This window comes from Mauremys reevesii, linkage group 25, assembly GCF_016161935.1.
Source record: "Mauremys reevesii isolate NIE-2019 linkage group 25, ASM1616193v1, whole genome shotgun sequence".
NCBI lineage: Eukaryota > Metazoa > Chordata > Testudines > Geoemydidae > Mauremys > Mauremys reevesii.
Genome location: NC_052647.1, coordinates 10530658 through 10544188, shown reverse-complemented (window position 1 = coordinate 10544188; position 13531 = coordinate 10530658). Strand labels below are relative to the sequence as shown.

At 64.2% G+C, this 13531-nt stretch overlaps 1 protein-coding gene across 1 annotated transcript; it reads right to left on the bottom strand.

Annotated features, from left to right (window-relative positions):
• Positions 1–1538: 1538 nt before the first annotated feature.
• Positions 1539–6976, bottom strand: KLF1 (Kruppel like factor 1). Its single transcript, XM_039513770.1, has 3 exons — positions 6722–6976; positions 4431–5268; positions 1539–3634 (listed from the first exon to the last, which is right to left on the bottom strand). The coding sequence occupies exons 1-3, from the start codon at positions 6806–6808 to the stop codon at positions 3459–3461; spliced, it is 1101 nt and encodes a 366-aa protein (XP_039369704.1). The 5' UTR covers positions 6809–6976; the 3' UTR covers positions 1539–3458.
• Positions 6977–13531: the final 6555 nt, after the last annotated feature.

Here is a 13531-nt window from a genome sequence, read left to right as displayed (position 1 = left end):
CCGAACCCCCCCCGTGTTTCACAGACGCGCCGGCCACACACGCCCAGATCCACAGGCCGACTGGCCTTGGCACGGAAGCAGCTGGGGGCAGGGCTGGATTTGGGGGGCTGTCCAGCGAGATGCCCCCTAAACCAGCCAGGCTGAAGGGTAGCGCGGCAGCTGCACCTTCACACCACCAGGGGGAGCAGCGACCCTACTCAGTCCCCCCCCACACACACACACACTTTTGCTGGTAAACAGGTAACTGATTTGATCCGTGGATCGGGGCCATTGTTGGCCCCCAGGCTGAGCCCCCGGGTAACCCAGCCAGAGAACGTCCCGGAGCTAGAGTCGCGCTGGAGGAAAACACCCATTTGCAATTAAACGAGGAACTGGGCCTGCTAGGCGGGATCAGACCCGAGGCCCATCTAGCCCGGTATCCCGGCTCCGCACCGGCTGCCACGGGAAGCTGTTAGACCCCCTGCAGTAGCACCTGGGGGATAATCTGCCCCCTCATAGGTCGCACCGCGCGCTCTGCTGGAGATCCCCTTCAGCCCTGGCACGTCGAGGTATGAGGTCAATACCCCTTCCCGCATTGTCACCAGCATTCATGCCTCCTGTGGCTAGGCTCAGGGTCCGGCTCGCCCTCCCAGCCCTCTTCCCGAGCACCATCCAGTAGCAGTGAGTTCCACTGGCTAACCACGTGGGTATCATTCCTTGCACTGGATTTGAATTTGCCGCCGCTCCCTGGCACTGACTGTCCCCCCAAGGTCACGTTACGAGGCAGGGAGAAGAGACAGATCCTGGGGGAGCTTCCTCCAGCTCCAGCCCCATCGTTGGATAGTCTGAGGTCCCACTTGGAGATCTCCTGGCGGAGGTAACGCCCGCGCTCTGCACGAGAGCCTGCTCGCCCGCTGAACCCCAAGCCCTGCCCCCAGGGACCAGAGGAGGCCGATTGCCCCCAGGCATTAGAATGGGCTCCGAGATTTTTAAGCGTGTGAAGGCAAAATGCACCAATGTGAGGGCTGGTTCCACCCGCCGGGGCCAAGGCCCGGAAAGACTCACTGCCGGGAAAGGGAGCAGCCCGTACGAGGCTCATTTCTCATTAACACAGCAGGGCTTGGAGCTGAGAGTGTGGCAGTGGGAGCTGCTTTCCCTGGGACTCCGAAACTCACCTCTCCGCTGGTGGGGCTCATAATTAGCCGGAGGGCCCCTCCGACCGGGGGCAGGAGAACGGTTAGCGGCGGGGGGGGGGTTGTTGTGATGTTTCAGTTAAAATGGCAGGTCGGGAATTCAGGGCAGAAGCCACTTGGGGAAGGGACCTACCATAGCACCTGAGAGCCCTGCTCAAAAATAGGGACTTCATAGTGCCAGGTGCAGCACATGATTTATTAGGTGCATTACGGTAGCGCCAGGAGCCCCCGCTCTCAGCCCAGGACCCCCTTGTGCTGGGTGCGGTACATGATTTATTAGGTGCATTATGGTAGCCCCCAGGGGCCCCAATCTCAGCCCAGGACCCCTTGTGCCCCCAACCTCCCAGCTACTGCCCCCCCATCCCCGTGCAGTCATTAAACAAAATTCAATCTTATTCACTAGGCTCTGGGAGGCTGCCTGGCTGAATGACCAGGGCTCCCTAGCAGGAGTCAGGACTCCTGGGTTCTCCTCCCCACTCTGCCACAGACCTGATCTCTGAGCTGGGGCAAGTCCCTTTCACATTCAGAGACACGGGCTGAGAGGGGAAACTGAGGCAACATAGAGCAGGAGCTGTTCCTCACTGTGCAGCACCCAGCCTGACAGAGACCCCAAGCTAGGGAAGCGCTTCCGTGATACTTCGGCAGAGTCACCCCCGGCAGCTGTTACTTTTCAATGCGCCAGGACACACTTTCAAAGAGCCAGGGGAGAAATAACTTCATTTCAATCCTCTCCTGGGTTAAAGGTTCAGACACAGTGGGGTGTGAATTCCACATGGAAGACACAGCAAGGGGAATCCCCATTCACCAATGGCAGTATAAGGCATATGAGACACACTAGACGGGGGAGAAACACACTGAAAAGAAATGGAATCTGGTCACAGGCATCAGATTTACAGAACTGATGGATGGAGAGAGAAGAACTGGGTCCCCGAAACAGCAAAGAGTTACTCAGAGGGTAAATTTACTCCTTCAAAGAGTTGCACAACTTGTGTGTGCTGAGGTGGGAGGTCTGGTTGCTACACTGTGAGATGAGGCCAGGGCCAGCAGCTGTTCTGAATGGAGCCAGTTCATTCAGAGAAGTCCCCCCCTTCCCACCCCCACCGCTTCTCCTCCCCATCTCCCGCGGGCCTGGCCTAATCCCCACCCCTGCCCCGAGGGTGACAGGAGCTGGGGCACCAGGGAGCGATAACAACAGTTCAGCCTCTGCAAGGGCAGCGGGGTGAGGCCAGGAGGATTATGGGAATGGGCCTGAGACCCACAAACTCATTTCATGGAGCTAGAAATTACATCTGGTTCTTTAATGATTAAAGTAAGTCAGAGCCAGCTCCCCCTAGCAGGGAAAGGCCTCATGGCCCAGTCCCCACCCCCCAGCCAGCCAGTTCCCTGCCCCTGGGCCAGAGCAAAGCCAGCACCCCCTAAAGGGGAAAGATGCTGGACCCCCCCATCTCTTGCAGTTTATAAAGTCTGAGTATCTCAACCCCCCTCGGACATTGAATAAGGAGGCAGCTGCTGCTGGTCACTGCTGAAGGGGAATGAAGAAAACCTGCTTAAACCGCTCGCTGCCACTAGGGGGCGCCTGCCTCGGTGCTGCCTGCTCAGCCCCAGTGCTAGAGGGGACCCCCTAGGGTGGGGTTTTAAGGAGGGATCTCCAGAGGGTTGGGTTCTAGGTGCCACAAGAGCCGGCAGGTTCCAGCACGGTGGGTTCTAGGTGCCACAAGAGCAGGCAGGTTCCAGCACAGTGGGTTCTAGGTGCCACAAGAGCAGGCAGGTTGGGTTCTAGGCATCGCTCATGAGAGGCCAGGTTCTGAGGGGGGTGAGTTGCAGGTACCGTCAACAGGCAGGACAGATCCCCGGGGGAGGGGTTCTAGGCACCCCCAGGAGGGGAGGGGTTCCCCACAGCAAGGAAGCAGCTGGCACTGGACAAAGGGCAGCTGGCCAGGGCCAAGGGGGGGGCTGCTGAAGGGGGGAGATCCAGGATCAAACCCCCCCTTGACACACACACTGGATCAGCACAATACCTCCCCCAAGCTGGGTCTGTGCATCCACTACCCCCCCCACTGGGGAACTACCAGCCCCCCAAGCACCCTAGTGCCCTCCAAGAGGGGCACTCAGACAACCCCCACCCCCGCCAGGTCCATTCCCCTCAGCCACAGGAAGCCTAAACACCCCCCCACCCCAATTCTGCTGCTGGCCAGCACCCGTCTGGCCCCGAGCGTCCGTGGCAGTCACAGGCCCACGCACCAGTCCGTGGCGCAGGCAGAGCCAGGCACAGCGTGGCCTCAGTCACTACATGTGTCTCTTCATGTGCAGGGCCAGGTGGTCGGAGCGGGAGAAGGCGCGCTGGCACAGCCGGCACTGGAACGGGCGCTGCCCCGTGTGCTTGCGGTAGTGGCGCGTCAGCTCGTCCGAGCGGGCGAACTTCCAGCCGCAGCCCTCCCAGGTGCAGTGGTACGGCTTCTCGCCTGCCAGGAACAGAGGGAACGTCACCCCAGGCCAGGCAGCCACCTCTGGGGTGGAGCCCAATGGCTGGTTATGCAGGGATCCAGCACAGAGATGCAGCCACCTCTGGCAGAGCCAGGCAGCCACCTCTGGGGTGGAGCCCAATGGCTGGTTATACAGGGATCCAGCACAGAGATGCAGCCACCTCTGGGGTGGAGCCTGACAGCTGATTATACAGGGATCCAGCACAGAGATGCAGCCACCTCTGGGGTGGAGCCTGACAGCTGGTTATACAGGGATCCAGCACGGAGATGCAGCCACCTCTGGGGTGGAGCACAGGGGCTGTTTAGCAGCTGCACAGTAACCCCAGCAAATATTTAGGACAGGAAGCGACGGCTCCTGTACCTACTGCAGGGAGGCAGAACGAAAGCCCCAGCCTCAGGGCCTGGTCAGGATGCAGGGACCAGAGCCCGAGGTGTCGCCGCTCAGGCATTTTCCACAACCCGAAAGGGACGGGACCTGTCACATCTCAGAGAGCCAGCAGCCCCCGCATCGGGAGTCCCCCCTCCCCATCCCACAGCCCAGCACCCCCTGCAATGTGGTGTCCCCCAGAGACCTCCCTGCAGCCCCCTGAAATACCCCCCGTGGGGTGCCCCATCCCGAGCCCTCCCACTGCAAGCAGCCCCCCTCCTGAGCCCCTCCAAGCCCTCCCCAGAGCACCCCCCCCGAGCCCCTCACCTCCCAACACTCCCCTCCAAGCCACCCCCCCAGTGCCCCCCTGGGGCCAGCGCAGGCTGCAGCCGAGCCCCCACCCCTCACCTGTGTGGGTGCGGAGATGGGCCTTGAGGTGGGAGCTCTTGGTATAGGTCTTGCCGCAGCTGGGGTGGCTGCAGGTGTGGCTGGTGGGGCGCTTGTGGGCCCAGGCCTTGCGGCTCCTCTTGGGCTTGGCCGGGAGCATCCCGGGCGGTGGGGCGGGCGGCGCCAGGAGGCCGAGGGAGCCCGCGGGCGCCGGGGAGGGCAGCAGAGCTGGGCTGCCCCGGTACAGCTGGACCCAGCCTTGGTACTGGCTGTGAGAGGCCTGGCAGCTGCCCCCCAGGCCGTAGGGGGGCAGCTGAGGCAGCTGGCAGTAGGGGGCGCCCCGGGCCAGCAGGGTGGGGGCCAGTGGGGCGTAGCCCCCGTACATCAGCTGGTAGCCATGCCGCAGGGCCACGGGCCGGGGCTCCCCGCACCCGCCGGGGGGCTGGGCCTCACAGTCCGGCCTGGAGGGGTATGCCAGCAAATGCCCCCCAAAGGTGCCAGCTCCCCCCTTTTCCTGCCCCCGGGCATAGCCGGGAGGCGCCGAGCTGCAGCCCAGGGGTTCGTCCCCCAACAGGAGCTCGGCTACCAGGCTGGTGGGGCCCGGGAGCCCAGCCCCCGCCGTGTACCCGCCTGGGCTCTGCCCCGTGTAGGCGTCCGCCTGGCACAGCCCGGGCCCTGCCTCGAACCCCCCGCCAGGGCCAGGGCCACCGGCCTCCGTGCTGGGGAAATTGCTGAGCAGGAAGTCCAGGTCCCAGCAGGACTCCTCATCCCCTTGCTTGAGCTGCAGGGAGCCGTGGGGCTGGGCCAGGTCCGTGGGGCCGGGCGCTGGGGGGTCCGGGGCATCTTCCACCTTCCACCACTAGAAAGGAAACCAACAGGCTCCATCAGGCCAGAGGAGACGTTGGGAGAAGGGACTAGTGGTTAGAGCCAGGACTCCTGGGTTCCCTCCCTAGCTCTGGGAGGGGAGTGGGGGCTAGTGGTCAGAGCAGGGGGCTGGGAGCCAGGACTCCTGGGTTCCCTCCCTAGCTCTGGGAGGGGAGTGGGGGCTAGTGGTCAGAGCAGGGGGCTGGGAGCCAGGACTCCTGGGTTCTAAGCTCAGCTCACACCCACATTAAGCCCGTCTTGCCCCTTTTCCAGCTAGATTGTTTTACTGAGCGAAATTCCAGAGACCAACTGGCCACAAACCTCCCCCCCGGCCCAGCCCCCACCCCCACCCCAGGCCCATGGGATCGGCTCCAACACTGCCGTGCTGGGACCCAGAGATAAGAGAACCTGTTATCAGGACCCCGCAGCAGCTCCTGGCGGAGCAGGGGGACGGGGACGGGGCCGTTCCGGCTGCCCGGAGGGGAGAGCGCCCCGGGATGGGGCTCGCAGGCAGGATGTTAAAGGAGAGGTGGGGGCCCCCCCTCACGTGCAGACACTCATCTCGCAAGGGAGTTGGGCTGCTCTCAGCCCCAGCCCCGCTCCAGGCTCAATAAAGCCCCCAGAGAGGAGGCTCAGCTGATGCTCAGTAATTAGACAGGGCTGGGAGAGCAGGGGCTGCGGGTCGGGCATGAGGGGCACCGGCAGGGCTGGGGGAAGGGACCCCAGGGCTGGGCTAGCAGGGGGCTGCGGGTCGGGAGTGAGGGGCACCAGCAGAGCTGGGGGAAGGGACCCCAGGGCTGGGCTAGCAGGGGACTGCGGGTCGGGAGTGAGGGGCACCAGCAGAGCTGGGGAAGGGGACCCCAGGCTGGGATAGTGGGGGGGGACACTTCAGGGATTGAGGGGCACAATTCACTGGAAGCTCCTTTAAGCTGAACTTTGGGATTCCGCCCCCCTGAAGTAGGAATGGAACCCAGGCATCCTGCCCCCCCAGCCCCATGCGCTGTGGCTTAGCAGGACCCACCCACCCAGTGAAACCTCCCCCTAGGGAAGGGCCCCCCCTCCAGCGACCAGGTGCCTCCTGCCTGCGGCCTGTCTTACCCCAGGGCCCTCGTGGGCTCCGGGCAGGACTCTGCGTCCATTGCTTTGCCCATGCAATTCAGCAGAGCTGCGGCGGGGTTGGACGGGGTGGGGGCAAGGAAAAGTCTCTTCCTGCCCCCCCCATTGCTTCCCTGCCTAGACCAACAGAGCCCAAACCTTCCTGCCCCCCAAGAACACAGAGCCTGGAAATGCAGCCACCTCTGGGGAGCAGCACAGCTGCAGCCTCACCCCAGAGAGGGGAGACACCCCCCCCCCTCGCAGTTCCACCCCTTGGAGCAAATCCATCGAGGCCCAGAGCCGGCCGAGCCAGGGAGATCAGGGGCAGCTCCTGCCCCCCAGCCCCCCCTTACCTTGAGGATCTCCGACTGCTTCTCCTGGAAGTGGCAGAAGCCGGCCAGGCTGCTGATGGAGGGCAGGACGGCGTTGGCGAAGGCCATGGCCAGCCGGGCCCCAGGTCAGGGCTGGGGGGGGAGGGGGAATCAGAGCCCAAGGGCCGGTGGGGGGGACCAACCCCTCCAACTCCCTACCCCCCCCTCACGTGCTCCTCTCTCCTCCACCCCCCCAGCTGCTGGCTGCCTCGAGCCACCTTCTGAGCAGAGCTTCCCCCCTCCCCAAACGCTACATTTCCCTCTTTCCCGCCCCCCTCTCATTGGCTGGCCAAGGTGATAAGGGGAACCTCTTGGCCAATCAGAATGAGGGGTGTGGCCTATGGGGGGGGCTAGCTGGGGACTTGGTTAATTTCACTGGGGGGGGGTCCCAGCTGACTCAGGGCTGGGAAATTATCTCAACCCCCCCCCCCAGGGCTCTCAAAGCAGCTGCAGATTCTGCCCCACTCAGGGGCTGATTTATAAAGGGGCAGAGCCCCCCCCCTCCCCCCCCGCATTGGCAGCCACTAGACTCAGCCCCCAGGTGCCTCTCGTGGGGCCCATCAGGAGCCGGGGCTGCTGCCCATTGGGGGATGATTGATGCCACTTGGTAGCCCCCTCCCACTGGGGGGCAGGTGGATGCTGTCAGGGAGTCAGGACACCCCCCAGCTCAGGGAGGGGAGTGGGGGCTAGTGGTTAGGGCAGGGGGCTGGGAGCCAGGGTTCCTACATACTATTCTCGCCCCTCACCTGCTGGGTGACTTTGGCCAAGTCTCACACACACGCCGCCTTGGTGCCTCAGTTCCACCTCCTGTGAAATGGGGGCACTGCTACAGGCGCCGCGACCAGAGCGGCGTGGAAGGTTTCTGGTTGACTGGTCGGAGGCGAGGAGCCTCCCCCACCACAGCACAGGGCCGGGGCCTCCAGGTGGGAAGGAGGGTGTATGAATCACAGGAGGTCGGGGGATGGAAGGTGCCACCTAACTACAAATCATTGTCATGCCCCCAGACAGGTTCTAGTGGGTGAAACAAGGCCCAGCACAGGTCACACAGTAGAGCTGGGGAGGGAACCCAGGAGTCCTGCCTCCTTGCCCCCTACTCTGCCCACTAGACCCCACTGCCCACCCAGAGCTGGGGATAGAACCCAGGAGTCCTGGCTCCCAGCCCCCGCCCCTCCGCTCTAACCACTAGACCCCACTCCCCTCCCAGAGCTGGGGATAGAACCCAGGAGTCCCTTAATTCTCTGTCCCCCTAACCCTGCCTGTCCTGGATTTTTATACCGCTCTATTTTCTCTCTTCCGGCCTCAGCCCCTTTCAAATTTCATCAAAGGAAACAAGGAACCAGAAATGCTGAGAATTTCCTGAGAAACAAAACAAGATTCAGGGAACCCCACCCTCCTGACCCCAACCAAGGGAGGGAGTTCAGTCCTAGTGGTTAGAGCAGGGGGCTGGGAGCCAGGAATCCTGAGTCCTATCCCCAGTTTGGGAGTGGGGTCTAGTGGTTAGAGCAGGGGACTGGGAGCCAGGACTCCTGGGTTCTATCCCCAGCTCTGGGTGCAGCGTGGGGTCTAGTGGTTAGAGCGGGGGACTGGGAGCCAGGACTCCTGGGTTCTCCCTGTAGCTCGGGGGAGTGGGGTCTAGTGGTTAGAGCGGGAGGCTGGGAGCCAGGACTCCAGGGTTCTCCCTGTAGCTCGGGGGAGTGGGGTCTAGTGGTTAGAGCAGGGGGCTGGGAGCCAGGACTCTGGGTTCTGATCCTGACTGACTGAAGCACCTATTTACTCTCCTATTCCCTGGTGGCTCTGTCTCCCCCTGGCTCCCATTGCCCCCCACCCAACCCCTCAGGTCAGGTCTTCCCTGCGGAGACAACCCCCCTTTCCCAAAACCTGACCCGCTGCTTTCAGGGAAGTGCATGGACGTAGCTCACCATCCTCCTGGGCTTTATCGGGCTGCCCCAGCGCGGCCCGGCCGCCAGCCCCAGCTCTGATACGGGGGCAGAGCTGCAGATAAACCCCCTGGATCTGCTCCGGCTCCAGCAGTGGGGAACTTTCCAGCTGAGACACGGGGCAGACAGGCCCCGCGGGCAGGGGCGCGAAGGCTGGGCTAGAACGGGGCTGCAGGTCGGGATTGAGGGGCACCAAAGGGCTGGGCTGGGCCCCAGGGCTGGAATAACCAAGGGAGGGAGAGACTGGGTCAGCTTCACGTCCCCAAATCCTGGGTCTGAGTCCGAGGTGCCTTGGCCTCTGGGGGGTTGGTGATGGGTTTTGACCCACCCGGCAGCCCCAGGGGTCACCGGGGGAACAACAGACCTGATTCCCACTGCAGTGGGGAGCCCCCCCTTGGGGGTCCCCTCTGCCTGCCCCCAGCCTCGCTCTCACCCCTGATCCCAGAAGCCATTGAATCTCTCCCCTGCCCCACTGGGCACAGAGAAGGGGGCAGATGAGCCGGGGGGGCGGCGCTGAGTGTTTCCTTCACTCCGTCCCAGCCCAGCAGCCACGGGCTGACACCTGCATGAGACGAGCTCGCCAGGCCTCAGCCCAGTCGGTTCTAACCTCCCACCATGGCGCCTCCAAGGGGTCTGGGGGGGATCCCAGCCCCAGGGCGATGCCTGCACAGAGGTGGGGAGCCGGGATCAGGGCCCCCCCCAGCAGCTCCCCCAGTTCCTGGGGCTGATGGCAGTTAGGAGCTGCTGGGCCCTAATCTGCAGCTCCTGTCGCACCAGACCATGTGTGAGCCCTGATTAGCACGGGGGGAGGGGGGGCTGTGAGATCAGAGCCCTGCCAGGAGCTCTGAGCGCTCGAGGGGCTGCCAGGGACCAGCCTCGCACCCACGCGGGGAAAGGGTCGGGATCCTTATCCCCATGGTGCAGAGCGGGAAACCGAACCTGAGCTCTCCCAGCGAGTCAGGACAGAGCCAGGAATAGAACCCAGGAGTCCTGACCCCCAGTCACGCTGCTTTGGGCTAGCAGGGGCTGCGAGTCGGGAGTGAGGGGCACTGGCAGATCTTGGGGAGCCCAGGGCTGGGCTAGCAGGGGGCTGCGGGTCGGGAGTGAGGGGCACTGGCAGAGTTAGGGGGGATCCCAGGGCTGGGCTAGCAGGGGGCTGCGGGTCGGGAGTGAGGGGCACTGGCAGAGTTAGGGGGGAGCCCAGGGCTGGGCTGGCAGGGGGCTGCGGGTCGGGAGTGAGGGGCACCAGCAGAGAAAGGGGGGGGGCCCGGGGCGGGGCTGGCAGGGGCTGCGGGTCGGGAGTGAGGGGCACCAGCAGAGCATGGGGGGGAGCCCAGGGCTGGGCTAGCAGGGGCTGCGGGTCGGGAGTGAGGGGCAACGGCAGAGCTGGGGAGGGGGGGAGCCCAGGGCTGGGCTAGCAGGGGGCTGCGGGTTGGGAGTGAGGGGCACCGGCAGAGCTGGGGGGGGAGCCCAGGGCTGGGCTAGCAGGGAGCTGCGGGTTGGGAATGAGGGGCACTGGCAGAGCTGGGGGGGGAGCCCAGGGCTGGGCTAGCAGGGAGCTGCGGGTTGGGAATGAGGGGCACTGGCAGAGCTGGGGAGCCCAGGGCTGGGCTAGCAGGGAGCTGCGGGTTGGGAATGAGGGCACTGGCAGAGCTGGGGGGGGAGCCCAGGGCTGGGCTAGCAGGGAGCTGCGGGTTGGGAATGAGGGGCACTGGCAGAGCTGGGGGGGGAGCCCAGGGCTGGGCTAGCAGGGGCTGCAGGTCAGGATTGAGGGGCACTGGCAGAGCTGGGGGGGGGAGCCCAGGGCTGGGCTAGCAGGGAGCTGCGGGTCAGGAGTGAGGGGCACTGGCAAAGTTAGGGGGGATCCCAGGGCTGGGCTAGCAGGGGCTGCGGGTCGGGAGTGAGGGGCACTGGCAGAGCTGGGGAGGGGGGGAGCCCAGGGCTGGGCTAGCAGGGGGCTGCGGGTCGGGAGTGAGGGGCACCGGCAGAGCTGGGGAGGGGGGCTGCGGGTCGGGAGTGAGGGGCACTGGCAGAGTTAGGGGGGAGCCCAGGGCTGGGCTAGCAGGGGCTGCGGGTCGGGAGTGAGGGGCAACGGCAGAGCTGGGTGGGGGCAGGGCTGGGCTAGCAGGGGCTGCAGGTCAGGAGTGAGGGGTACTGGTAGAGCTGGGGGGAGCCCAGGGCTGGGCTGGCAGGGGGCTGCGGGTCGGGAGTGAGGGGCACTGGCAGAACAGTGCCCCCTGCACACACGGGCCCTGCCAGAGGCCAGGCGGGTAGAAAAGGGGAAGTGATTTGTTCCCCAAATTTGGCCGGTTGTGGTTCCTCTGGCCCGTGTCTCTGTTGCCACAATGAGCCATGTGACACCCCACCCCCACCCAGGACATGACCCCTGCCAGCCACAGACCACGCGGCAGGCGGCAGGTGCCAGGCCCTCGAGGCCGGCCCTGCCTGTGGCCTTTTGCCTTCTAGATGCCCCCAGAGTGAGGGTGGGGCGTGGCAGGGAGAGCGCCCCCCATACCGCCCCCCAACAGATCTTCCTGTGCCCCATAGGGACCCAGCTCCCCTCTGACCTCACCCCCACTCCCAGAGAGACATTGGTGGGAGCAGTGGGGTCCCCCATACTTCCCTATGCAGCCAGGCTGTCTCTGCTTGTGAGATGATCCCTTGGCTCTCCTCCTCCTGCCCCACTGAGTTGCCACAGGGCAGCTCCCCCTGCTAAGAGCAATGGGCTTAGGCTCTCATCTGACTCAGGCAGCATCTCTGGGTTCAAGAGCCTTCTCCACTGCGTGCAGCTCCCGCCTCCCCGTACCTCTCTGCATTAGAGCTCAGCTGGATCCCCCCTCTCAAAGCCCCCCCTCTTTGAGGGAAGGGGTGACCCTGTGCATGAGCCTCTGAGTAGGCGAACTGGATTCTGCTGAGTTTAGAAATTCTGTGCAAGAAAGAGTTAAAGGGTCTTTTTAAAAGTGGGTGGGAAGATTGGCAGGGTGGCAGTTTGGCGCAGTGGTTAGAGCTTCAGCCTAGACTGGGACACCTGGGTTCTATTCCCAGCTCTGCCCTCGCTGTGCTTCACAACACTGAGCCAGTCCCTTCCTCCCATTGGTGCCTCAGTTTCCCCTCCCACCTTCTGTAGATTTAGGCTGTGAGCTCTTTGGGGCAAGGGCTGTCGCTCATTCTGTGTCTGTGCCAGGCACAAGGGGCCCCCGATCTCGGTCAGGGTCTGGGACAATGGGGCTGGTTGCAGATGTGCCCATTTCACAGAAAGTAAATAAACAAGGAGAGAGTTGGGGTGGTTTAGGGCATGACCTGCCCGGGCCGTGACCTCCCAGGCTGCGGCATCATGTCACAGGGACCTTTTCACCTCCCTTATCGGGCTGTTTGTGTCGTCTGCCCATCCCCTCCCAGCAATTTGAGGAAGTGGGGGCTGTTGCACTCTTTCCACATTCCAACCTCAAGGGTTTTTCTGAGAAACCCCCCCCCCTTGCCCCCATGCTCAGGGCGGAGACCCAGGGCCGCTCCCCTCCCACTTGGGGCTTCCACTGCCAAACGCCTTCCCTGTGCTCCCAGGAGAGGGGTTGGTGTCATCTCCCTGGGGAAACTGAGGCACAGAGAGGGACAATCACTTGCCCAATGTCACCCAGTGAGTCAGTGGCAAAGGTGGGAACAGAACCCAGGAGTCCAGGACACCCAGCCCCGCTGGGAACTGGGACTAGAACCCAGAGGGAGCTCTAACTCCCAGGCCCCTTCCTCACGGTGCTGTCTGGGGTGGGGGGAGCCCAGGGCCGGGCTAGCAGGTGCTGCGGGTCAGGAGGGGCACCGGCAGAGCTGGGGGCGGGAAAGCCCAGGGCTGGGCTAGGAGGGGCTGCGGGTCGGGAGTGAGGGGCACAGGCAGGGCTGGGGGGGGGCAGGGCTGGGCTAGCAGGGGCTGCGGGTCGGGAGTGAGGGGCACCGGCAGAGCTGCGGGGGAGCCCAGGGCTGGGCTAGCAGGGGCTGCGGGTCGGGAGTGAGGGGCACCGGCAGAGCTGCGGGGGAGCCCAGGGCTGGGCTAGCAGGGGCTGCGGGTCGGGAGTGAGGGGCCCTGGCAGAGCTGGGGGGACGTTGTCCAGGCCACGTGTGTGTGTGTGTCTGTGCCCCCCCCGCTCTCCCTGTAGGATGGGGGGGCTTTCAGAGCCTGGGGAGGGGGCGAGGGTTAGAAGCATCAATACCCCCCCCGCGTTGGACGCAGGGTCCCAGTGGTTCAGATGCTCCGGGCTAGAATCTGCGGCGGGGGGGGGGCTCTGGCTGGAAGGGACCGGCTGGTTTGGGGTGTCAGAGATCCCCTGAGCCTGGGGTCCCATTTCCGAAGCTGCCTCAACCCGCCCTGACAGCAGGGTCGGGGGGGGTCCGCATCTCCAGCCAACCACAGCCCCCACCTGCTCGGGGGGGGCAGAGCTTGGAGGGACATTTACTCTTGATCCCCCCAATACACTTTATCTGTGGGCGGCCCACGCTGGAAGCGGGGGCGGAGCTGATTCTGCACCACGTGTCCTGCCCCCCCCCCACGTGTCTGTATCATCTTTCCCGTTGCTCAAGTTCCTTCGCACGCCTCCTCTCGGTGGCCAATCACGGATGGATCAATCAGCCACGCCCCCCCCCCAGTGAAAGGCGGGTGCCGCTCCCTCCCTCTCCCCTTTGATCGTTTCTCTCACTGATTTTTTTAACCCCCAAATGTCTCCACCACCGGGGCCGCCCAGCTCCAGGCAGAGAAGCAGCAGCAGGATCCAGCTGTTGCAGGAGCAGTTGGCTGCCCGGAGATGCTGCACGCGGTGCAGATGTTGCAAACAAATGTAGTGTGTGTGCATCTTACTGTGGCACGCGGCCT